Source organism: Mchenga conophoros, linkage group LG2 (genome assembly GCF_057382185.1).
Source record: "Mchenga conophoros isolate Kocher_MC1m ecotype Shallow Benthic linkage group LG2, M_conophoros_male_GT1.1, whole genome shotgun sequence".
NCBI classification, from domain to species: Eukaryota; Metazoa; Chordata; class Actinopteri; order Cichliformes; family Cichlidae; genus Mchenga; species Mchenga conophoros.
In genome coordinates, this window is record NC_140527.1 from 35,509,668 (window position 1) to 35,533,927 (window position 24,260).

General features: G+C 38.9%; 1 protein-coding gene across 3 annotated transcripts in view; it reads left to right on the forward strand.

Annotated features, from left to right (window-relative positions):
- The window catches only part of fgf13a (fibroblast growth factor 13a), a 98,523-nt gene that overhangs the window by 48,213 nt on the left and 26,050 nt on the right, over nucleotides 1-24,260 (forward strand). The window contains exon 3 of one of the 3 annotated variants that reach the window (XM_085243480.1): nucleotides 1,073-1,240. The exons of 1 other annotated variant lie outside the window; for it this stretch is intronic. In XM_085243480.1, the coding sequence (XP_085099606.1) occupies nucleotides 1,073-1,240 (168 nt within the window). Of the gene's footprint in view, nucleotides 1-1,072; nucleotides 1,241-22,944; nucleotides 23,290-24,260 lie in introns of those variants that run through there. One more of the 3 variants, XM_085243506.1, reaches the window with a different exon arrangement.

The window sequence follows — 24,260 nt, forward strand, 5'->3', positions numbered from 1 at the left end:
GAGTTATATGTAAAACCTTGGAATTATTCATAATGTCATTTTTCTGCAAATGGAAGATAATTATGTTGGTCACACATGTCATAGATGAACAGGGTATTACTCCTATTTGTGGTTCAGTGGAGGCAGATGATTAATGGCCTTCTCTTTTGTCATTTTCATTTAATAATAAGTGTGTCAGAGAGAGGCATGACACTGAAATCCATTAGGATAAAAAGATACAATTTATTTGGACTGGTTTGCTTGTAGCTAATCCATCAACAGAGAGAAAATAGGTCAATGATTAAAGCCCATGCATTGTGCCTGAAAGAGGACGGATGCATTAGGCCTAGTCCAGACCGAATCAGAAACACAAGGATCTTCACAAGACCCCAGAAATCCTATAGAGACATGCAGAGTCAAGTTATAAAAACTCTCCTTAATGTCACTTGTCCCAAGCATGATTTCATGAAAGCAAATGTGGCCACCCAGTGTGATCTGGGGGGTTGTGCATGGCCTTGCATTTGCTTGCCTACTCAAAATAAATGGGGTGGATATGTTGTCAGAAAGGGGCCTTAAGATTCTGGGATGCTTGCTTCATATATACTGTAGCAGACTGCACGTTTGCCTGCTTTGGCTTGTCCACAACTTAATATTATTCTCCCAACCCCAATCACCTCATTTAAGTGCTGGTCCAGTGCCTGCTAAAAACCTGCCATAACACTGAGTTTGAACATTGAACTGTTCTTGGTCCCCTTATCTTTTCTTTGTGTTATTTTAACACTTTTCCTTTTCAGAGACTAAGGATATATATAACACAACCCCCACTGTTGTTTATTTGTCTGTCTGTTATTTGAGTTATTTTTGTGATCTTAGTGTTCTTTATCTGAGCCTGTCTATTTCTTTCTTATTCTCTTTTATCCTCCTGTACTCTCTCTCCCTGCTCTGCCTGTCAGTATGCATTTTAGTACCGTTATTTAATGCTGTTGCTGTTGCTAATGCCTTTTTATTTGCTTGTGTTTTTGCTGTTGTTGTTGTTTTCTTTTGTTTTTATGTGGTTTCTAACCCCAGTTCATTCTGTTATGGCACACCGCAGTCCAGGATGACGCTGCCCCAGGTACCCAGGAGTACATTATGTTACGGCAGGATTCCATCCACTCTGCGGATATAAGGAGTAAAGGGTCCCCCTTTCGTGCTAAGTGTCACGAAATCTTCTGCTGCCCACTGAAGCAAGTCGCCCACAAAGAGAACGCAGAACCCGAAGGTTTGTTTGCACCCCTCCTTGTTTTGATTTGCTGATGCTCCTCGCTTCTTTCGGCCACTCTCATCTCACCCCCTCTTCATATTCTGTCCCTCCAAACGAAGTTTTTTTTCAAAATTTCTGTTCCATTTTTAGAGAGCATCTGGTGCGCTTCTGCATGTGTGTGTTTGTGCACGAAGGCGTGCGTGCAAGTGTGCGTGTTGGGCATATTAGACGACCCAGTGCTGAGGGGATATTCGCTAGCAGAGAACTTGTAGGACGGCGTCTCTCCCTGGGCCTCGTCCAGTTTAGTGCGTGTTTGTGTGAGCGTATGTGTGTCTGCCTGCATACCCGTTATGTTGGACTGAGGAGCATAGCATCTGTAGCTCCTGTCCACCCCTCCCTACCCCAAACCATTAACTCGGTCATTGCCACCCTGAGGCGCATGCACAGACCAAAACAAAGTGCAAAAAGAAAAGGGGTTATAGATGGAGGCAGCTGCTGCCCTAATGAGTTCAATGACTAAGCGATTTCAGTATGTGCTTCCACTTAAACTGGCCCAATAAAGCAAAACAAAACAACACAAGGCTGTGAAGATTATGTTTCATATCCATGACTAAAGAGTGATCTACTCATCCACAGACTGTCAAGTCAGCAAACCCCTCCTCCCTCTCCTTCCTTCCCGTGTTTCCTATGCTTCTGCCTGTGGTTCAGTGGTCTTGGTTTTTGCAGCCTACCATTGCTTCCTTCCTTTTCTCCCTGCCTAACATTATTTTGTTTTACATTTCCTCCATGTTTCATTTTCCTGCTTCAATACTTGCTGTATGCAGCTATGGGGAGAAAATATACCTGCATATAGTACAAGTACGCAGAATTTGTTAAGAGAAGTCCATGTATAAGAAAAATAAAAAACAAAATAAAAACTTTCTGCTCCTAGCATGTCACTGCACCTTGCTCTTTCTGGCATTCAGGTTCTTTGGCTACCTCATTTATCATTCAACCTTCTGTATGGTATTACGATTGTAGAAATTGCTTTCCTTTACAGACATCGTGATTGGTAAGAGATGAACTCTCTCACACATGTTGTCTACAGTGTGCTGGTCTATATTCTGCTGTATTTAAATGTCATGTTTGGCACAGAGTTTCTGGACCTGTCATATTAGTTGACCTGTTGATAACGTTCTCTTTACTCACTGAAGGACTTGCACACACGTTCTTATCCTTGTGAGGAAAGAAAGTGAGGGTGAGAGAGATAAAGTAGTGGTATACTAACAGAGGTCTGGCTGGAGAATTACAGATGTATTATTCAGTTTGTCTGCAGCTCCAGTTGGACGTGACTGAATTTACAAAGGAAGGAGGGGAGACTACAGCTCTTACGTAAGCTGTTCATGAGGATGTCATTTATGCTGATGCATGATGTGAATGGAAACTGTGTTATTAAACTGATCTATGGAACAGGCCGTGTAGACAGATACACAGATTATAAAGAATATGTAATTGTCTCCTGAAAATCTTTGCAAAAGCACAAACTCCCACATTAAGAAACAAAACAAAAATGTTTTATATTTTTTGGTAGAATGGCAACAAATTAGCTTTTACATTCGTTGAAAAGACGGCATTTAATGTAAGTTTATGCGTTCTGAGAAATCTGGGCAAGAAAGTCAGTCCCGTCACACTGTTACCATGGCAACAGCATTTCAACTGCTTTGTGTTGCTTATTAATGATTTTCATGGACTCTAGCTTCTAGAATACTTAGCTCTGTGTCTAACAGACTTTGTAAGTCACAGTGGACAGCAGTCCAGGCTGTTGCAGTTTGTTACATTTTTCCCTCTATGGTTAAACTACATCAGTGACAGTAAATGAAAACTATCACAATAAGTAGTAAAAACAAGACTTCTTTTGTGCCAGCAGGAGTAGATTGTTGAACTGTGAACAGTGACACTTGCTTTGAAGAAGTATGAACAGCAAGATCCATTAATTACCTAGGCTTTAAGCAAGTCAATCCAATTCCTCTGATGCATATCCCAGAACTACACTGAAGTGGCTGAAGTGGGACCAGTATATTAGCTTTACACGTCCAGAGACATGTGTGACATTCTCAGGCCTGTGTGGGTCGCCTGCTGTCAAAGAGTTTGTTCTCTGTATTATCCAAACTCTCCTTGACTCAGTCTGTGTAACCATCTTTTTCTCTTTATACTCAAATCATTGTTTTCTGCTTCTGTTTTTCTCTTTAGCTCTGTTCTGTGTCTCCACAGTAGAAACAAAAGATGGTGCCTGAGGAGCAGATCTGTGTAAATATCCATCCATAATTCAAAGTACTGCAAGACTTTGTCTTTATAGTTTGAGGCTATATGATATATACACAGACAGACAACTTTCTAAGGCAATCTGGGAAGTAAAGTGCTTAAATCATATATATATAGTATTTGCGTGTGACATACTTAATAAGCTGTAGAAGTATTTCCAGCTGAATTATGCTTTCCTGTCCATTTCAGACACAAGATGTTCTTTCACATTGGCTGACTTTAAATTGCAGGAGTTTTAAAATGCTAACTGACGTAGAAATGTGACTGTGTTGCAGAAAGAAATGTCACATGCTGTCACTTTTGAGATACCCATTTCACAAACTTGTCTTTATCATATGTATCCCTGTCTCTTGTTCTCTTTTTCTGTCTCTCACACACATAGACATTTTAGGTGTCACACATATTCGCATTCAAATGCACACGAGGAACTTGACTAAGTTATGGTATAGATGAATAATGTTTTTAAATTGTGGTTATTGGGAGAGTCCTTCTAAATCAATTTTTAGACGAAGTGATGAGGGACAATATCCACAGTCCTTGTTCTCTCAAAAAGCTTAGTCATTGTCAACTTATAGACTTATACCTATACACAACTTTTAGCCAAAGAATTACGTAAGAAAACCTAATTTTTCTAGGATTTTCTCTTTGTGTTTGTGCAAATTGTTTCTTTTTTAATTATAATGGGCACAGAGTCACCCACAAAGAACCTTACACAGAAAGCAAGGCTGCCACTGGTGCCATTCTGTAAAAGCTGTAGCCATGCTGGATACAAAGAGTAACTGCCTGTTTGTAGTCGCAGATTTCCATCCCGTTAGGCCTTTTATTTTCATTCTTTTCACAACAGCTTGATATCTTGAACCAATCACAGCTGTCGCTGAACTTGTAATGCTGACACATTGGGGACCAGGACCTGTGCAACATTTATGCTACTACCTAATGTGTTTCTACTGTACTGACAAATATTTAATCTGCTGCCAAGGAAATGAAAACAGAAATGCCAGAGGAGTAAGTAGTAGCACCATTTATTTCCCACTTATGCATGATGGTGAATCACCACAAAGTTGCAATTACATTTCAGGGGGTTACTTTTGCTGCTGATAATAGCACAGTCTGTTGGGGGATCCCACTGCGGCCTGCACATTACTGCAATATCAACAAGACCAAACATGCAACCATTAGATGCACTCATTCCACAGTAGCAGCTTGTCTAATTTTCTCTCTGTCCTTTGCAGTCTGTCTTTCCGCATAAAGGCAATAATTCCAAGTTGATGCATAAATAGACTATGCATGAATAAATCATGTGTATGATAATGCGATTTGGTACCTGGAGAGCGCAGGGTAGCAGAAAAGCGTCAGTGTCATATCAGCACTGCATGCTCTTCTGCATTTTCCTAACCTCTCTGATCATATGTAAGAGGAGAAATTTGTATTTTGAATTTTATGAAAGTCCTACTGTGTACTTTTAGTCTTATGTTTCTCTTATGTGCTTTTAGCCTTATCCAGATGTAAGTACAACTGCTATACAAACTTCAATTTTTTAGTCATTTTGAGCAGACAATAAAAAGAGTGCAAATTAAAGCCACTCAAGAGTTGTTATGCAGAGGCCTCCTACTGGTAGGACATGCCTGAAACGCATTTAGTAAGATGCTCCAATCACCTTAATTTGCTCGTTTTGATGTGGAGGAGCAGTGGCTCTACTCTAAACCTCACCCGAATGACCAAGCTCCTTGCCCTCTCTGTAATGGGCCCAAATAGGGTCTGCTTGTGTCATGAACTAAATATGACATCATCACAGCCCCGTCATAAATTATAATGGTATCGAGGGTACACCAGAGTTGTTACAGTTTTCTCCTAAATGATAGGCAATAAAACCAAACCTCTACATCAGCAGTGGTATACCAATAAAAGACGTGAAACGAAGGAAACGAACACATCATGAACACATCTCTTCTTCATCTTATCTTTTCTACTTGCAGTAGGATTTCCCTCTGTATAATCTGAACATTTATGAGATTCTGCATTGACATTATTAGAATTTTATTTTTAAAAACTTACATGATTGTGGTCACCAAGCTAGCTGTGTCATGTGTACAACGTTACAAAAATCGAGAAGTTCATGACAAGCCGAAATACGCCTAAGCAGAGCTTGCACCAGCATATGTGATGTTACTTTTGGCATATGCCACCATAACGGTGGGTATAATGGGCCCGCAGTCAAGCCACCCACTTCATGCCTTGTGTTGCATACAAACAGTGATATCATCACAGTTGTGTACCAGAGGGATTAATAATGTTTCTCTGATTCTGATTCAGAATGATAGGTATTGCCACTTACAGAGGTGGCAAAAGTACAGACTTTCTTTTCTTAACTACAAGTACAGATATTATTGTTAAAATATACTCCAGTAATAGAGGAAACTTCTTTACTCAAGTTAAAGTAAAAAAGTACCAGCTCTGAAATGTACTCAAAGTAAGAAAGAAAAAAGTAGCCCCTAGTAACCGTTTTTGAACCTTGTGCTATATCCATCCATCCATCCATCCATCCATCCATCCATCTTCTTCCACTTAACCGAGGCCGGGTCGCGGGGGCAGCAGCCTAAGCATAGAAGCCCAGACCTCCCTCTCCCCAGCCACCTCCTCCAGCTTATCCGGGGGAACACCAAGGCGTTCCCAGGCCAGCCGAAAGATATAATCTCTCCAGCGTGTCTTGGGTCTGCCCCGGGGCCTCCTCCCGGTGGGACATGCCCCGAACACTTCGCCCAGGACACATCCTTGTCAAATGCCCGAACCACCTCAGCTGGCTCCTTTCGATGTGGAGCAGCAGCAGCTCTACTCTGAGCCCCTCCTGGATGGCCGAACTTCTCACCCTATCTCTAAGGGAGAGGCCAGCCACCCTTCGGAGGAAGCTCATTTCTGCCGCTTGTATCCGCGATCTCGTTCTTTCGGTCACTACCCACAGCTTGTGGCCATAGGTGAGGGTAGGGACGTAGATCGACCGGTAAATTGAGAGCTTCGCTTTTACACCCAGCTCCCTCTTCATCACGACGGACCGGTGCAGCGTCCGCATCACTGCAGCCGCAGCACCAATCCGTCTGTCGATCTCCGGCTCCCTTCTCCCATCACTCGCGAACAAGACCCCGAGATACTTGAACTCCTCCACTTGGGGCAGGAACTCATCCCCGACCCGGAGTGGGCACTCCACTCTTTTCCGGCTGGGAGACTTGAATGCTCACGTGGGTAACGACAGTGAGACCATGTGCTATATTAATGTAATAATAAAATATTATTAGTGTATGAGAATACAAATATTATTCTAATCTAAATTCGGATTCTAATCTGTTATGTAGGTCACATGCAGTAAAAGGTAATTTAAAAAAAACAAACTTTTTTCTTTTGCCTCCACACCTAAACAGTAAAATGAGAACAGCCAGGGTTTCAGCAGATTGGGGGAATGCTAGGATCTGTGTAGTGGCTCAGCATAGGGAAAAGAATTACAATTCACAGTCATTTCTAATGTGAGCCTCACTAGGTTTTCTTAGTGCACAGGATCAGCTGAACGGCTGCTCTTTGTGGATTTACACAACTGAATTTAACAAGATGTACGCAGATGTTTCAGTGCCATCGTGGCTGATTTCCATCCTCTACACTGACAGTATGGTCTTTATACTATCTTTATACTAGACCATAAACAGCTGGTATAAAGTTGAAATTCAGCGAATTAATCTAAGCACTCTCATCTTAAATGCAAATTCATCTCCACTACACTTGATATAACCTAAATGTGACTCTGAGAACCACAGCCACTGTGCACCAGTCACACACAGTGCTTTAAAGCAAGCAAACCTGTTTATTCTGCACAAATCTAACCAGAATTTTCATGCAACATTTAAAAAACATTTAGTATACTTAGTTTAATTTGCAGGATGTCTCACAAAATGAAAATATATAATATATTAGACCACATCATACATAGATAGATACATCTGAGCAAAATGATGACATTACATGCAAGCTTTGAATTTGCAGTTTATCAAGTGTCCCTGAGTGATCCTTATCTTTAAATAAAACCTCTCTTCTTCCTCTCCTGTCCCGTCTGTCTCCCAGCGTCTTTCTCCATCTCTGAGTGAAGTTCTCTTTCTTTTCTCTCCCTAGAAAATACAGTAGCTGGACTTTTAGCTAGCAACACACTGTGTGACAAACTGCACAAACAGCTTATGTGTTTGCTGATGTTTGTTGAGCTGATAGAACTGTTGAATATAAAATTACCTGACACTTTAAAAAAATGTTGCTCACTTGATATTTCCTCTCCTTCTGTAGAGCTAGCTAGATGCTGAAGTACCGCAAACACAACTTACGGGCACCTCTACTCCTTCCTGCCCACTTTAACGCTATAAATGATACTGTTCAACCAAAAGTAACGGGCCTGTTCTGAAAATGTAAGGAGTAGAAAGTACAGATATTTGTTTTAAAATGTAGGAAGTAAAAGTAAAAAGTTGCCAGAAAAATATATACTCAAGTAAAGTACCGATACTTAAAAATTCTACTAAGTACAGTAGTACTTCCCATTCTGGCCACTTAGACAAAACCTCCACATCACCTGTGGTATACGAGGAGAAGTCAAAACCAAAGTGTGCTTTCAAGGTCAGTTTGAGGACTTCAGCATCACCTAAATATTATAATTAAACTTTCTAGTAAGAGAAAATTTGTGCCTTAGAATAAATTTCTACTTTTTCCAGGACAAATGCAATTACCTTTCTCTTTGCAATTATCTGATGAATATTTCTCACTTTGTAAGTCTGATAAAACTTTTATTCTACGTGGATAAAATAGTTACATTCGTCTTTCTATGAGTCCAGAGAGGTGTCATTGGGGTTTCAACCACATATGCTGGTATAGATTGACTAGTAAATTAACAGCCTATGTTTCACACTCAGCTCTATCTTCACCACAGCAGACTGGTACAGTGACGCCACACCAATCTACATGCGACCCTCAAACATGAACAAGACCCAGAGATACTTAAATTCCACCATTTGGGGCAGCAACTCACTCCTAACCCATAGCTGGTGCTCCACACTTTTTTTGGGCTGAGAACCATGGCCTTAGACTTAAATCTTACAGACATACAAACCTAGAAATAAAATGGTCACATTTATGTTTTTACTCTCCAAATGGGTTTCAAAGTCATATACCTAAAAATAGTACGTATGTTCATGGAAATGTTTCTCTGATTTTGGCAGAAATATTAATGTAGCATTAATTTCTGGCACCTTTGAAGCTTAAGCTGAAAGCATAAACAATCAGCAGGAGCGGGAGTTCATTGCAACATTAACAAGAAATTACTCAGGAGACCAATGCAGAAAAGTCAAGTTGCCAGGCTTATTACATTCCATCATTGTCTATTTAATTAACACTTCTCTCTCCCCTGCACGCCTCAGTTTCTCTCCTCATGGCAATATCCACACAGAGTGAAATAAGACAGCAAATAACCGGGGCCATTCTGTTTAGAGATACAGTAAATTGCTTTGACATGAGTGGATATACAGTTCAGTACACAGTTTAAATATACATCATGTCATATAGTTAATCAAAATTTGTGCTGTGCATGCAACGGGAGGAGATGCATGTCACCCACAACCTCCCTTACAAACAGAAACTCTATTAAATAAATTAGAAACGTCTAAGGCTAGATTTAAATCAAACAGAGTATGTGATAACTATAGGGCACACATCAAATGGAACACTGTACATTATATGTACAGTAGCATTTCAGCAAAGCTGCTCCCTGTTGATTGCAGAGAATTCTAACAGAGACTAGAAGAAAAAGTGGATAAGAGCAACATACTTTTGTGAGAAAAGGCTTTATTTTAGTCAGTATATGATATTTTTTTTCATATTGTGTAAATTAAAGTGAGGTTTGGCAAATAAAAGATGCTAAATCGTAATTAATTGACAAATACTAGTTGTTTATTTCATGCAGTCCAAGGACAGCAGAAACGGTCTGTTTTAATTTCTCACGTCTGTTTATTGCCCGGCACACATTAGTCGGTCTAATGAAGTCAGTAGTTCCCATCACTGCCTGACTTCTTCACCCAGCTTGACACTAATATCCCAGCTTATGTCATTAATGGACTTTGTTTTATTCACTAAAGTTCATGTTTGACTACAATCTGAGTCTAAACCACACACTAGAGGAGTCACGTTAAAGTAACTGTGACACAAGCAGTGTGTACATCTTTCTCAGAGTAAACAAGCATTAAGCTATTTAATGGGGGCAATGAGGCACGCTGCTGAGTCAGCACCACATTAATGAGAAGCGAGCAAATTAGCTTCTGACAGCTGCCAGGATGGAGATTACAGATATACACAAATTAGTGTCACTTATTGGAGAGAAGGAGAAGATGTTCAGTGGATGTAATATATTAACAGTTCAAAAACATTCTGTTTTTAAGTAGTATAACAGGCTGCTTCTGTGATGCTGTTGTGACCTTATCTACAACTACAACTGAAAAACTGTGCCTCTATACGACACAAGTTCATTCTCTTCCTTCTTGTATTGGTAAACATTGCACTTTATACAGATCATCGCTTCTTCAGTTTACAGTGCCTTGCTATGCTAATAATATATATTTAAAAACTGGCAGTTGGTGATTTGTGAATTAAAAAATAAGTTGCTCTTGCCAAAACAAACAGTGCAGGGGTCGATTTTCTTAATGCGCCTTAAATTGTTTTCCTTTTCCTTTTTTTTTTTTTTTTTAGATAATTATGAGAAAATAAGCTATAACAGTTTGAGAGCCTTGCATCTTTGAAAGCGTTGTTGTTATTGATAGCAGCTGAGACTAAATTTAAATCCCACATTGGAATCTGAAGCAAAATACTCAAATGGACAATACATATATTCTAAATGGAGCCTGGATGGAAATCGTGTTTTTTTGTTCTTTTTTTTGCTTTTATTTTACAATTTTTCTGCCACTACATAATAACCTCAAACAATAACAGTCAAAATCAATACACTGCACACTATACTGTATTTGGTCCTCTGCCAGCACTGCAGCATGGCACTGCTAGTTATTCAACAGCTTGTTCCCCTTGCCAAGTCATAGCACAGGGATTCACTGGTAGAGACTGCCCAACCGTCCTTATTGTGTCCATTTTTTCTTTGTGTTTACTCTTAGAGCTAAAACAAAAGTTAAATTACCCGTATCCTCCTAGATGTGAGACAAAAAACAAAAAATTAGTGTTTAACCCTTCTCCTTTTACCTACAGTTGTAGCTTTTTTCTTTTTTCTTTTTGCACCCACAGTAACAAGTTCAATAATTTTCTGTGGTGTTATTTAGCCCTCATTGACTCTGGCTTCAGCAAGTTTTTCTACATTCTATTATTGGTATGTAGAAATTATATACAGTAAATTATAAACGTTAGCTGTAGTTTTATATATAGTTAGTTACTGTTGTAACTGCAAAACAAAAACAAATTACACTCATAACATGAGTACATTAGTACTACAATCGCAACTTAAATCACATCTGCACCATGATCGCTTGAGAGGGATAAGGAGAGAAAGCGGATGTGTTGAGGGTGACCCCATGCTGTGGGATGTCATTATTTTCTTGGTAATAGAGCATATCCCCATGCCATCACGGGAAAGAATGCCAGGCTGCAGTATTCATGTGACAGTAACATGCATTAACCTGCCTCCAGATTTAATTGCTCATTAACTGAATGTGCCAGATTGTCCATATTGTTCCAACCCCTTTTAACCTTTGATTTCAAGTGTCTGATAACCAAATGTGCTTTTTTTCAGCATGTTATTAAATATTATGTTTATATGCTTAAAAATATGCATATAAACATATATGTTTTAAAGGTCTAGTATTAGACAGGTTTTACTGCTGAGTTCAGACACTCAGCTGAATACTGAATAATAACTAAATAAACTGAGGTTGGATGCTTTTTCTTTCTGAAGGATCTGATCGGTATTTACAGAGTGAAATCATTTTAAAATATATTTATCAGAAATCATCAGTTGTGGCAAACTGATGACTGTCAAAAAAAGTGTGATTACCATTAAAGACACTAAAAGCTCCTAAGACCTTCTGATCTAATCTAATCTGCAGAAGCACTACACTACAAGTGCTGAAACATTGCAACAGCTGAGACTGAAAGAACAATAGACAAGTAGAGACGGTTGGAGGGTCATCTTGGGAGCTGGCGGGGTTATGTAAAACCCTTGAGTGTTTACTCTCAGGGGTACCAAGTAATGTGCCAGCTTGCCATCCAAGGCTAATATTGGGTAAGATTCATACAGACACCCAATTGTTCCCATCATGTCGCCTGCCATCCCCCTAAGATGACTTGGCAATTCCGTTGAGGCAGACAAAACCAGATTAAGGACTAGAAAAGTTTTGCTGTCCTTCACATACAGAGGGTGTACTATGTGTAGTGATATTGCCAAATGTTGCAGAAAAGTTGGTGCTGTAAGCTGACGTTTAAGAACATTTCATCAAAAGGGATTATAGGGAACTGAGACTTAAGCATTTAATGCAACCCCCATTTCACAATTTCTTTTGTTGTATTTTGGGGTGCTGCACAAATCTGAGACAGGCTGTTTGTTTACCTTCTTTTCAGTGGAGTTTATGTCTGGAAAGTGTTTAGAGCATTCCACAGTTGACATTTTAATTCCAAGTCAGCACAGTGTAGATATGACTATCTCCTCCAGAGTTTTGAGGAACCAGCTGTAGTTTAAAAAAAAAAGGCTTAAATTGTCAAATCATCGATTTAATCATGATACTGCATCAAACTGGGTGTTCACATTGGTATCCTAGACTTGTAGATATCTATAGATTTAGTGGTTGCATGCTACTTCAGGTTTAAGATGTTCAGTGCTTCTTAATTATGTGGTGTGTCTTTATAAAATAAACTCAGAAATGTAGGTAACTTGAAGGCCTTGCTATACAAACCAGTAGCCTTCAACATGTTTCAGCAGAGTGTAGTGCTCCTATGTCATTCAAGCTTGTCACCCCCCCCCCCCCCCCCCTGCTCCTACATACAAGCACATAACCTCTGTCAGGTATCTTACATCAGTATGCTGTGAAGTCATTATTGAAGCCTGAAATCTAATTTTCCAGTAGGCATGTAAGTCACCAAGAGGGACAGGTCAGTGCATTGGACTGAATAAACAGCAGCACAGAGATGTTGAATCTCTTTGGATGTGCTTAACCTCAGCTGTCAAATGCTGACCAAATAATGCAGGATTCAGATGTGCATGCAAATACATATGTGCAGACATCAAAGACAGACTGGTCAACCAAGCTTTGTCTTGCTGAGGCAACCCAGTGCAGACTTCTGCCATATCCCCCAAAGCCTTCTCCGAGCCTTAGTGCATTCTGCTGTTGCTTCATTGACCCGGCAGCTGCATTTTACCTTACCTCCCCCTGCTCCCAGAACCACATACAGCACAGCATCTGCCTCCCAGGATTTCTACAATTGTTTTGCAAGCTGTGTTGCACACAAGTTGAGCCCTCCCATCCAGCATCTACAGTACAAACAGTACCAGTTTTTAGAATTACAAAAAAGGAAAGAAGGAAATGTTAAAACTTAGTACCGTTTTACCTTCCATTATTCAACTAGAATCCATCCACTTTTGTTTACTATTTGCAGAGGGCTTAGTCATTCATCGTATGTGAATGAGGTTAATAAAGATTCAGTGCTCCTCCACTAATAATAGCTTACATTACTTTTTGTTAATGCAGGAAGTGGGACATGACCTCACCACTCTCTCACCGCCTGTTTTTTCTGTATCTGAACAGGAGTAGCAAAAGCTGTAACTGTTTGCATTAACGCAGGTTGGTAGTACATTGATAAATATCCAATCGGCTAGTTTTTTTGTGTACAAGTGGGCACTGTTTGCAGCCAAATCAACTGAGAGGCACCGCTCGTGTATTGTAATAACATGAGTGCTTCTTCTGTGTATGATGAATAGTAGGTATGATGAGTGTACGCTTTGCTTGTCCCTATTGATGTGTGTGAGTAGGATGTCACAGGCCACAGAATGATGTAATGGGTAGCAATCACATAGACAGTGAGGCAGTCCATCAGCAGCACTGAACATCACACATAAACCATCACCACATCAGGCCAGTCCAACAAAACATCCCTTCCCTAATCTGCTACGACTGCCAAAGCGTTGGTTAATATGTTATAATCTCCTGATGTTATCTCCTCAGTTGCAAACACACACATTGACCCAGGATGATGGTGCATGTCGCAGGTCATGCTAAGATTCTCCAGTGGCCTTTTCCCCATGGTCTGTGCTACAAATATGATTCAGCAGTACTAAGAGACTTCTTATTAATATAAGAGCATGTTGAGTGAAGTCAGGCCAGCATGTCATTGCTACCAAATAGTCTAATTTATAGTTCTTAGAAAACAATACTTTGGGAAAAATTGTGAACAGCTAATTATTAGTGTAGCTTTAACACACATAAGTTTGTCCTTTATTATTTAACACATTTTTTCTGATTCTTTAGAACAATTCACACTTAAAAAACATGCTATCACCCTTAAATCTGCTTTATTTTGACACTTTTGTTCAGGTTTAAAGGTTGCTAAAAACTCCTTACTTGACCACTCAGCATGTAATGTAAAAAATCTTGTCTGAAGACTTTGGTATGATTCTCCAAATCTAATTCTGTTCTTTGATATATGCCTGCTTCAGACCACAGAGCACCACTGCTGCTTTAGTGTTTTGTTTTGTTCCATCTTTTCTGTGTAGGGTTCCTCCCACCAGTATATGTCAAACACTAGCCCACTGCCATTCATTTTCATTATGCTTACATTGATTTTTCTATGTGCTAACTTCACTAACAGGAATGGGGGTATGGAACTGAAAGCTGAGAGACTCTGTGTTGGATAGGGAACATGACCTATTTACCCACCCACTTCCATCAGTTGACTCATGTCCCCTGTCATGTCATTTTCAGCTTAGTCAATCTGTTCCTTCTAACGCTTTTAAGTAAACTGAAAAAATCCATCCTAATCTGACACCGTGCAATCACACTGGCATGTTCACATACATTCGGATCTTTTGTAAACACTATCATAATTTTAATAATAATTGGGATGCCATATACAGTACAACCACTCATCACTTACTGTATGCACGACAAGAGCCATTCTTTTGATCTTTCCTGTCTATGAACCTTAATGAGGTTTCATGACACGCCACTGCACCGCAGCTTCCCCCCAGGGAAATGAAAAACCAAGACCTTTCATGAGGACATGTATCAGGTGCATTAGAAACCCAGAGTGTGTGGCCAGACTAAATTGAGCTTCATATTGTTCACATCCAGTTCGCTGCACTGCACATTTGACCTCATTGCATAATGTTCAGTTATTCTTGATGCCAGTTAGTGGGGTTTTCTAAGGACAGAGACCTGATTAATGCTAAAAAATCTCCTTGCAGGCAAATTGACAGATAGTGAAATAAAAGAGTTCCTTAATAACTTCTGGAAAAAAAGTGCAAAGAAGGTGGGAGTGTACATTGAAAATGGTATACACAGAGCTGTGAAGGAAGCAAAAGAAAAGAGGGACGTATAAACACAAAACACAGTTACAAAATAAAACTCAAACTTATAAAAACAGAGACAAGTTGCCACAAAATGACAAAGATACAGACAATTATCAGTGTTCTTCCTTATTAAAAAACACAAGACAAGAAAACATTTTTATCTCAAGTAAGAGTTAATCTTTTAATTTACAAATCGCGACACGATATTAGGTGTAAGTGTAGTTTTAGCTTAATCAATAGAAATGTTTTTGCTTTCATCATCTGTTTTTAGACAGAGCCCATCCTTCAAGAAAATAAATGTGTCTAAAGTTAGCAACTCTTAAAAGAAGGAAGCATGACCTTGAGCTCTGCCAGACTCTGAGCTTTTCTTTGTGTCTCCATCAGTAAGCAGACAGTTTAAGCCAGCCGGTGTCTGAGATGATGCTTTTAATCATACTCCATACTCATCCTTGATGTGTCGTACTGGAGAAAAAACTATGTAGGACAACATCACTTCACTTACAGTATTCTGGGACTAAGACTGCTCCTACTTGATGGGGTATAATTAGCATAAAGCTTTTTATACAAACTTTCAGAAACTCTGCAACATACATCCTCGAGTTCTCTATATCCTCTTTCAGACACGCGCTACTCTCTATTGATCGGCTAAAAAACGTCTTGGTTGGTTTCATATCTCAATGAGCACCATGGTCACTGTTCCATAGAAATAGCAGTTAATGATATATTTATGTTCATCCAACATGTAGTATGAAAGCTGTAAATCTCATGCTCTATAAGTCACTTTATGTAATGTGCAATTTTGCTTATTTGGGAAATATCATGTATGTACAGTACGGTGGCTTACCCATCACTTTAGAAGACGAGTGAAGCCACTAATATTGCATATCCCATGTTTGATACCAGATGTCCCTCTTCACTTTGACAGGAGCCCATTTTCAGGGTACTGAAGGGGAGATTAGCTGAAAGAAAATCAAAGTGTTTTAGTCATTTATTTTCTTTCCATCTTCTCGTAGCTGTCTCATCATGATGGATATTGCCCAAGGGCTTCGACTGACTTATCTAGCTATGATTCACCCATGTGACTGTTCAACCATCCGTTTTGGCAAGGGAGCATCTCCTGCACTTGATTCCCTCCTCCAGCTAACTCCTGTTGTGATGCTGGCAAGGACAGATGCTGGACTTTGTTCTGATAACAGGCATTTAGAGACTCCTATTAGTTTTGGCCAGCTAGAAGTATATTCAAGTTGATGCACATCTAAATCATGGTGTATAATCTTTTCTTCCTAGTACCCTGCCTTAAATGGCCAACTGAAAAGCAATGTGGAGTTAAGTATTAATGAAAGAAAAAAAAGACTTAAAAATAATATATGGTATTTTATATTAATCTAAGCCTGTGATTTGCTATGAACTTGGTCCTCCACATTCCTCTGGAGCTAAACTTTATTTCATATAACCTGACCTGAGTGCAGTTTATTAAATGATTATTGTATTATAGCTTTATTTTTGTAAGAACAGTTTCTGCAGTTTTAACATTCACAGTCACATTGCTTAGGACTCCGTGCACAGCAATCTGTCACTGAAGCTTTTAAGAACCTCTCCTTTGCCTCCGGCAGAGTTAGTTATGATTCAGCCATAATTCACGTGGGACCTGAAAACTGCAGGGTCATGCAATGCATGACTCATCTACATACACTGCACAAATATGTGCCAGCGTAAAACATAGATGCTACATTTCAATTTACATTTTTCATACATCCTACTTTTCTGCAAACCTGCTTAGAGCACCTTGAGGGTCAAATAAGGCATGCCAGAGCTGGTTAATGAGTTTTTTTATTGGCATGATTTAACTCTAAGGTCTTCAGGGTCTGTGACTTGGAGATTTTTTAGCAAATCATCAGCAATCATCCTCATCTTTGAAGTCCGAAAAGAAGTAAGGGTAAGAGGACAAGAAAACTGGTAGTCTCTTTAGCTAATCGTTTCATATTTACATATGTGCTGAAATAATGAGGGAACATTTGCCCCATTAGTCATCCAGAGCAGGATGCTGCTATTTCTTACACCATGACAGAGATTTTGCCACATCATTACAGCCTAGGAACCTTTACACACATATTGTACACACATACGCTCAGACTGGAACAGAGGCATGTGCTCACATTTTGAGGCACAATAGGAGCAAAGGTCAGAGAACATGAAAGCCCTGAGTATGCTCCCAGCGAAAGCTGTCACTTGTTAATTTGTCTAAATGTAAATTAACAAGTGACAGCTACAGTCAGAGATGTTTAAACAGATCCAACAGTGTATTCTTTGTATTATTCTGTGGTTTTTTTTTTGTGAAGTATATCAAACATCTGTAAAGGACATGTTATGTCTAAACAAACATATAAACTGTCACACACTGAAGAGGATTTTTAATCGGGACGTATTATACACCTCAAGGTCAGTCATTTTATTTTTAAAAACTTAAGCATTGCATCCTTCCTAATTTGAATGAAAGGCTGTAATTGACTCTAAAAATATAATATTTCTTCTCTACAAATCAGACAACTAAATGAGTTAAACACTCAGTAAAAAGCAGAAAGATGGCCTAATCTCTGTGCTGTTTGTACCATCACAATGGCAGCATTTGTTATATTCAATAGTTAATATAAGTTAAATACTTAATTAAATAACATCACAAATATCAATGTCATATTATTTGAAAATCACAATTACAATCTTTGTCTAATTTTATTCCTCACGTTTAGCTGCAAATTTTCAGAATGCAAATAAACATCTAAATGATGGCAATTACCCAGGAGTGAATCTCCACATCTATCTGTATTGCTATCAAACAAACAGGCACAAAGTGTCTGGCAGAGTGCTCAGGTCCTATGTCTCACTGCCATATTTAGCTTCCATTGATATACGAATTAGAATTATTTTCCTGTCACTTGGGTACAAAAAAGCTTAGTAGTCATCTGTGTGAGAGGAAATATGGCAGCGCTAATCAGCAGATAAAGACTTTGAAGATGGTTGTTGTACAAAAGGGGAGAGGTTAGCTGACAAATGCCAGGCATTCCGTCTGTTCCTAATTAGCTTTAGCATTTAAAAGAGAGGTGGAGATGGAACTGGTGATTTAATGAGAAGCAGACTTGGAAAAAGCTCAGAGATGATCTTCTTAATGCCTTTTAGATGTTTAAAAAAATATATTTTATCGTATTTTCACTCCAACTAAAAGCAAACATACCTTGTCAATTAATGTAAATTACTTAAAGACAGTGAAAAAGGCGCTTGGGTCTATAAATATTTGGACTACGACACCATTTTAATAATTCTAACAGAGGTGCAAACTTTTTCAAATTGCATCAGCTGTTTAGGCATTACAGCCACTGTGGAAATGTTTTAGCATATAAGCTTGTGAAAAAATAGATATTGGTTCCCATGGTGGGGCTTTAGACATGATCCTGAATCATCCACGGGAAGGAATAATAGATTGTCCTCTAGTTTCAGTCTACCGACTCCTTGGTTTCATACAGTGAGCACAGCCCTCTGGTTCAGAAAGAGTTGGAGAGATCACGCGATTATTGCTATGGGTCTGCCAGTCACCCATGACTGACTTGTAGAACCATGCTCTACTGAAACATTGAGTGAATGATAGTTTTCTGTAAAACCCAACCCCCATTCTCTCTCTCACTGTCTCTCTTTCACACACACACACACACACACACACACACACACACACACACACACACACACACCCTATTACGTATGTGCGGTCTCCATGGCAATGCGTGGTATCACTATGGCACTGGTGGCCTAGCATGCTGCAAGCTGCTGTTGGAGTGGAGTGACTGTTACCCACACGCACGCAAAGAGCAGAAAACCAGGAGAATGTTGCCAAAGAGCTAAATGATTAGAGCAGCAACCCTCTGAGCTTATGAGACTGTTCCTGTCTCCCTTATAATGTTTCACTTAATCCCCTCGCGCTGTACAAAAAGGTTAAATATCCTCTTATTGCCATTTGAAATGGTGCATGAAGATAACAATTTACTTTGACATTAAATATCTTTATACAGTCAGTAGCACATCGTACCATGCAACTTTGCCCACTATTAAACACCACTGGCAAGGTTAACCGCTGTAGTTTTTTCAGTGTTTGCCCTTGGAGGCCAATTTTCTTTCACAATTTGAAAAAATGATTAAGAGCTAGGTGTTATCATGACAGCCTTGGGTTATTAAAAAGCTGAGATAGCTTTAATTGTTGGGTGATATTTAATAATATAAAGGTTAACACAGCACTCAACCTTGGGAATACACACGCTATCTTCTAGTTTTCCTCTGATGTTTAACCCTTTTTTGCCAGAGATGATGGAGCACTAGGGTGACCCTTTGGGTTTCTTTTGTGGTTGCTGGACAGTTACATGTATACACAGGACAAACATTCTTGCCCCCCCCCCAAGTCCTGGCTTTTAAACATCTTTTATAGTTTAAATGTGTCTGCATTATAAGTAAAGATAATCTAGATATTAATGTAAACATTTACGTATATTACAGAAAATTAAAGGAAATGGGGAAAAAGTATGCTGTATGTTTTCTGTTCTAAGATTCTGGTGCAGGCAGACTACCCTATAGACTCTGCATTACTACAGTTGTGACAGATACTATCAAAGTTGTATGTTTTTAGCTATTTTAAGCTATTTTCTCAGTCTTCCTTTGTGTATGAATGCATGTGTGTGGGCAAAGCAGAGGCAAGGTGCCCCAGGGAGGTTACAGTAGACTGGCATTCTGGGGCACTACAATAATTAATGTACCCAGGGCATACTGCTACACAAGCATCCAAACACATACACAGACAGACAGCTTCTGTGTTTGTGTGTGCCCTTGTGTTTTACTGACTTGTCTTATTTACTGTGTCTATAGGTGTTGTTTACAGAGGTCACTCTGTTTCTTTCTGTTGTTGAGAAAGGAACAGATTTTGCATTTGGACAAAAGCCAGAGATTGCTGTGTTATCGCCAATCTGTTGATTTTATGACAGCATAATTCATGAGAGCAAGACTTCAAATGAGCACAGTACAGCTATATTGCACTTTTGTCCTACAAAAAAAATATTTATATATATACAGTATACAAAGACAAAAGTGGAGTAGAGGTATGTTTTATTCTGAAATATCTTCTCAAACAAAAATGATGGATTCAAGATTTAAAGAAGCATTATAAAATATAACTTTATTTTATTGTTAGCATTGTTTATTGTGCCACTGCACATCCCCACACCCAATCCCACCTTTCCTTCATAGAAGGGCTGCTACAAAGATAAGCACTACAGCAAGAGGGACCTTCTTTGTATCTCGTGTGCTTGTACACAGCAGCTCGACTCTCATCACCTCACTCTGTCTTGCTAACTGTCAGTGATAAATCCAGTCATCTCCAGATTTGCAACACTGTTTGCTTGAGTGATGGTCTGGCTTTATCAATAGTAGGACAACTGACGCAAAACGTGAGATTATTGGTGAAAGCTGCTGTTCTGTGTTTACCCATGGGCAGAATTAGAGGCTTTGGATAGTACCAGATGTGGGTAATGTATGCTGCATTGTATAAATAAGATTGGACAGAGTTTTAATATTCCCCTTTCCCACTGTGATTGAGTTGTTTTTATGGCACGTACAATACTGTGCATATTAATATTCAGCAAATCTCCTAAACATACAGTATATTGTAACGTTTCACTTATAAACTACTCCTATTTAACTTGCAAGAGTCACAGACCATGCCAAGTCCGATCAGCTTAACTAGTTGCTTCATTATTTAGTTAGTCCTTTGTCGCGTACAGTATTACAAAGTAAAGTAAGTAAAGTAAAGATAAAAATCACAAAATGCTTCTTGACAACCACAGCATAGCTACAGTATGTTAATTCACATTTTCAACGTAAAATATTTCTTGTCTGTATCTGTAATTCTGTTGTTTAAAAAGCTTAGCCTTTCAAGTGAGGAGGAAGGAAATGAAAGGAAATATGAAAAGTATGCAGAATTGATTACAACAGCCAATATTTGGTTTTGCATTGTGATATTAATCACAGTGAAAATGTCCCCTACAGCTAGCATACATTATGGTGCAAACTGCTATACAGATAATGACCCTCTAAAGGGTATTTGTTACTGATATAATATGTTAATATTATAATTATATTTTGTTAGCAGTCCTATACTGTTAGAACATGCGAGGTTAAAGGTTAGTTTTGTTTCTAGACCATTATATTGAGCTATCTATGAAGCACATTGAAGATGGTGAATGGAAAAATTAAATATTTTCAACTCTCACCCCATTTGAGCCCCTCTCTTGTAAATCAGTATATTGTAACTGAGTGCGAACAATTTACAGTTATCTATCAAAGCAATCAAAGTGATTACCTAATATGTATTGTGCAAGTTTTCCTTCTTTTTCTCAAACAATTCTCAATCAATTGGACGTGGACACAGGGTTGTGGGTTTACAGTGGTTTTTGGGCCTAGGACACATCAGATTCTTTGGGCTCTCTAGGTTGCAAGGTGGTGCCCCTGTGAATCCATCTTGTTCAGAAACGTCCAGACTAAGTTGGGATCTGGGGGGTTTGGAGGCTGGATCAATTCCTCAAGTCGCTTCAGAGCTATTTTTGTAGTGTGATGGCACATTTTCCAGTTGGGAGAGGCTGTTCCTGTCTGGGAGTGCTTTTATCATGGTGGGTGTGCTTAGTGTGCACGAATGTTCTAGTGGGTGGTACGTGTCAAACTCACTAATATCCATGTGAATTATGGTATCCAAGCTTTTCTAGCAGACCACTGTAATGTAACACGGTTATAATTGTTTCACTCCACCTCCCAGTAAATATATATTTTCTGATTCAGGGCCCACAAAACCCCTGAAATCTATTTATATATGAATTTCATTAGGGAAGACTTACTATGATTTTTTTCATTTTTTTGCACTCTTGACCTTGATGATTTGTTTGTTTCGCCATGTTGGTGTTAGGTATTTCATTTAACTAAATAATCTGTAGTAGCTAAAGGTGTAATCTTACAATATTCCATATTGTTTGTAACAACAACAACAGTACAAGTCAGTTGTAGTGTGTTGATTTTAAATGTAACTATGCCTTAAGGAGAAAAAGGAGACAATTACTGGCCCTTAAAATATGGGGGCATGTCTGGTATAATAGTATAGACATACTCCATCTTATTACATTATGGATTTAAGTTTAGATTAGAGCTTAAGTGTTTCTCTATTACTGTATACTAAATTTAAAATCACTTACAAAGACAAATGTAGGTTTTTCCCTTTCGGGTGCATTGATTGCCCCATAGCCTGGCCACTTGCTCCATCTAGTGTTAAGAAAGCGCACATGGTCAGTCAGGGTACACTGCCCTCATCACTCAGGTTGTAGTTCTCGTCACTCTGCTCTCGGTTTTAGGCCCGTTCGCGATCAAGTCCCTTTTCACTGTATTTTGCTGTACTTTGACTCAAATTAAATGGTATAATTAAACCAATAGAGCATGCTTCGTGGTTTGCACTGAGAGAAATGTATACTGCAATAATGAATAACAATCCCATCTTATATTTGGTCAGCCTCAGTGTTACTGGGCATTTTGAGAAAGGAACAGTTTCAAGGAACTGAGTGCAAATACGGACAAAATACACTTTGTCTAATGTGTACTGTTGTCTCTGCTGAATGCTTATCGATATTTTTCCGTCGAAAGTAGACAGGCCTGTATAACAGGTTTAGTCAATGCATTATCGGATCATTTTACACATTTCTTTGTAATATGAGAACAGTCTGCACTGCCCCAAGAAGGAAGTACAAGCTTCGCCTGCGTTTTTTTGTTCATTTGTCTTCAATCTGCTCCCCGCTCGTCCGACTTCCCCTCCGAGCGGAGCAATACATTGAATACACGTACGTTTTTGGCGCACAAAAAAGACCTCTAAATTAATCTTTAATGAGCTTTTTAGAAGTCATAATGGCCTGTCGCTAATGTCCTATAACGATCTTCCTGTTGGTGGCCACGCCTCGATGCTTTTTCTTTCACTACGCCTCTGACAGTTGTCTGACAATGGTTTGAACTTTGCTGAATATATCGTCTACTCGCCTTCACTTCACCACCCAAGGACTGCAAGTATCCAAGTCACTGCTTTGGCTACGCTGTTGAGAAAATATGACTTTTCCCTTGAGAAAATCAGTTTCAGGTAGGCTGTTTATTTTGTTTTAGAATTTATGCTGCTTTGAAAAAAGGAAAAGAAAAAGCAATTATCTTTAATTATTGGGACTAAACTCGTATTTATTTCTCTCTCTTTTTGTAAAAGAGTTTCTAGTAAAGTCGATTATTGTGTTTTGTCGTCTGGTCTATTTGGTCCATTTATTTGTATCCTACTGCATTTAAGTTGCTGTCCATGGTGCTGAAGTGGAGGTCGCTCCAAAAACAACAACAACACACACATAAAAAGGTCTGGGGATCTCATCTTCGCTTATGTGCTTCACTGATTTTATCTTGTTTGAACAAACTTTTTTCAAATGTGGTATTTTTAAGCGAGTTATTTTCAGAATTATGAAAAAAAGGGGTTATACTCTGTCGAGCTTAATTCTAAATGCCTTTCAGTTGATTTTATTGCACTTCTACTTCCCCAGATTTTACACTTAGTTATGCGCAAACTCATATTTATTCAACGCTAGTTATAAACTTGACGTGTGTTAGGCCTACTGGTCTCATTTATAAAGCAGTGGATATAAATAAAATATTAATTACTTAAAAAAATATTTTCTTGAGAACTCTAGATGGCAGCATTGGTTAGTCTGTTAAATATTCTCAGTAAAGCAACGGACGCTGTAAGTCAGGCTTGAAAACAACAAAACCGTGGCAAGTTGTTTTCAGCTTTAGATTCCAGACTACGGTTTTTTTTTCTGACACTACGTTTGACACTAAGTTTCGATTTTCATAAAGTCAATTCATAATTCACCTGTAGCTCCTGTAACATTAAGAAATGAAAATTTCACCACGATGTTGGTGGAAAGGGTTTTAGATTGGGGTGATTTCAATTTGTTCAATTTGATGTTTAGTGTTAAGTGAGGATTTATGACATTTTAAGGATACATGCTGATGGTTAATCTACTGTCATTTTGTTGGTTGGGTCTTAATACATTATTTTCATTTTACATTAAC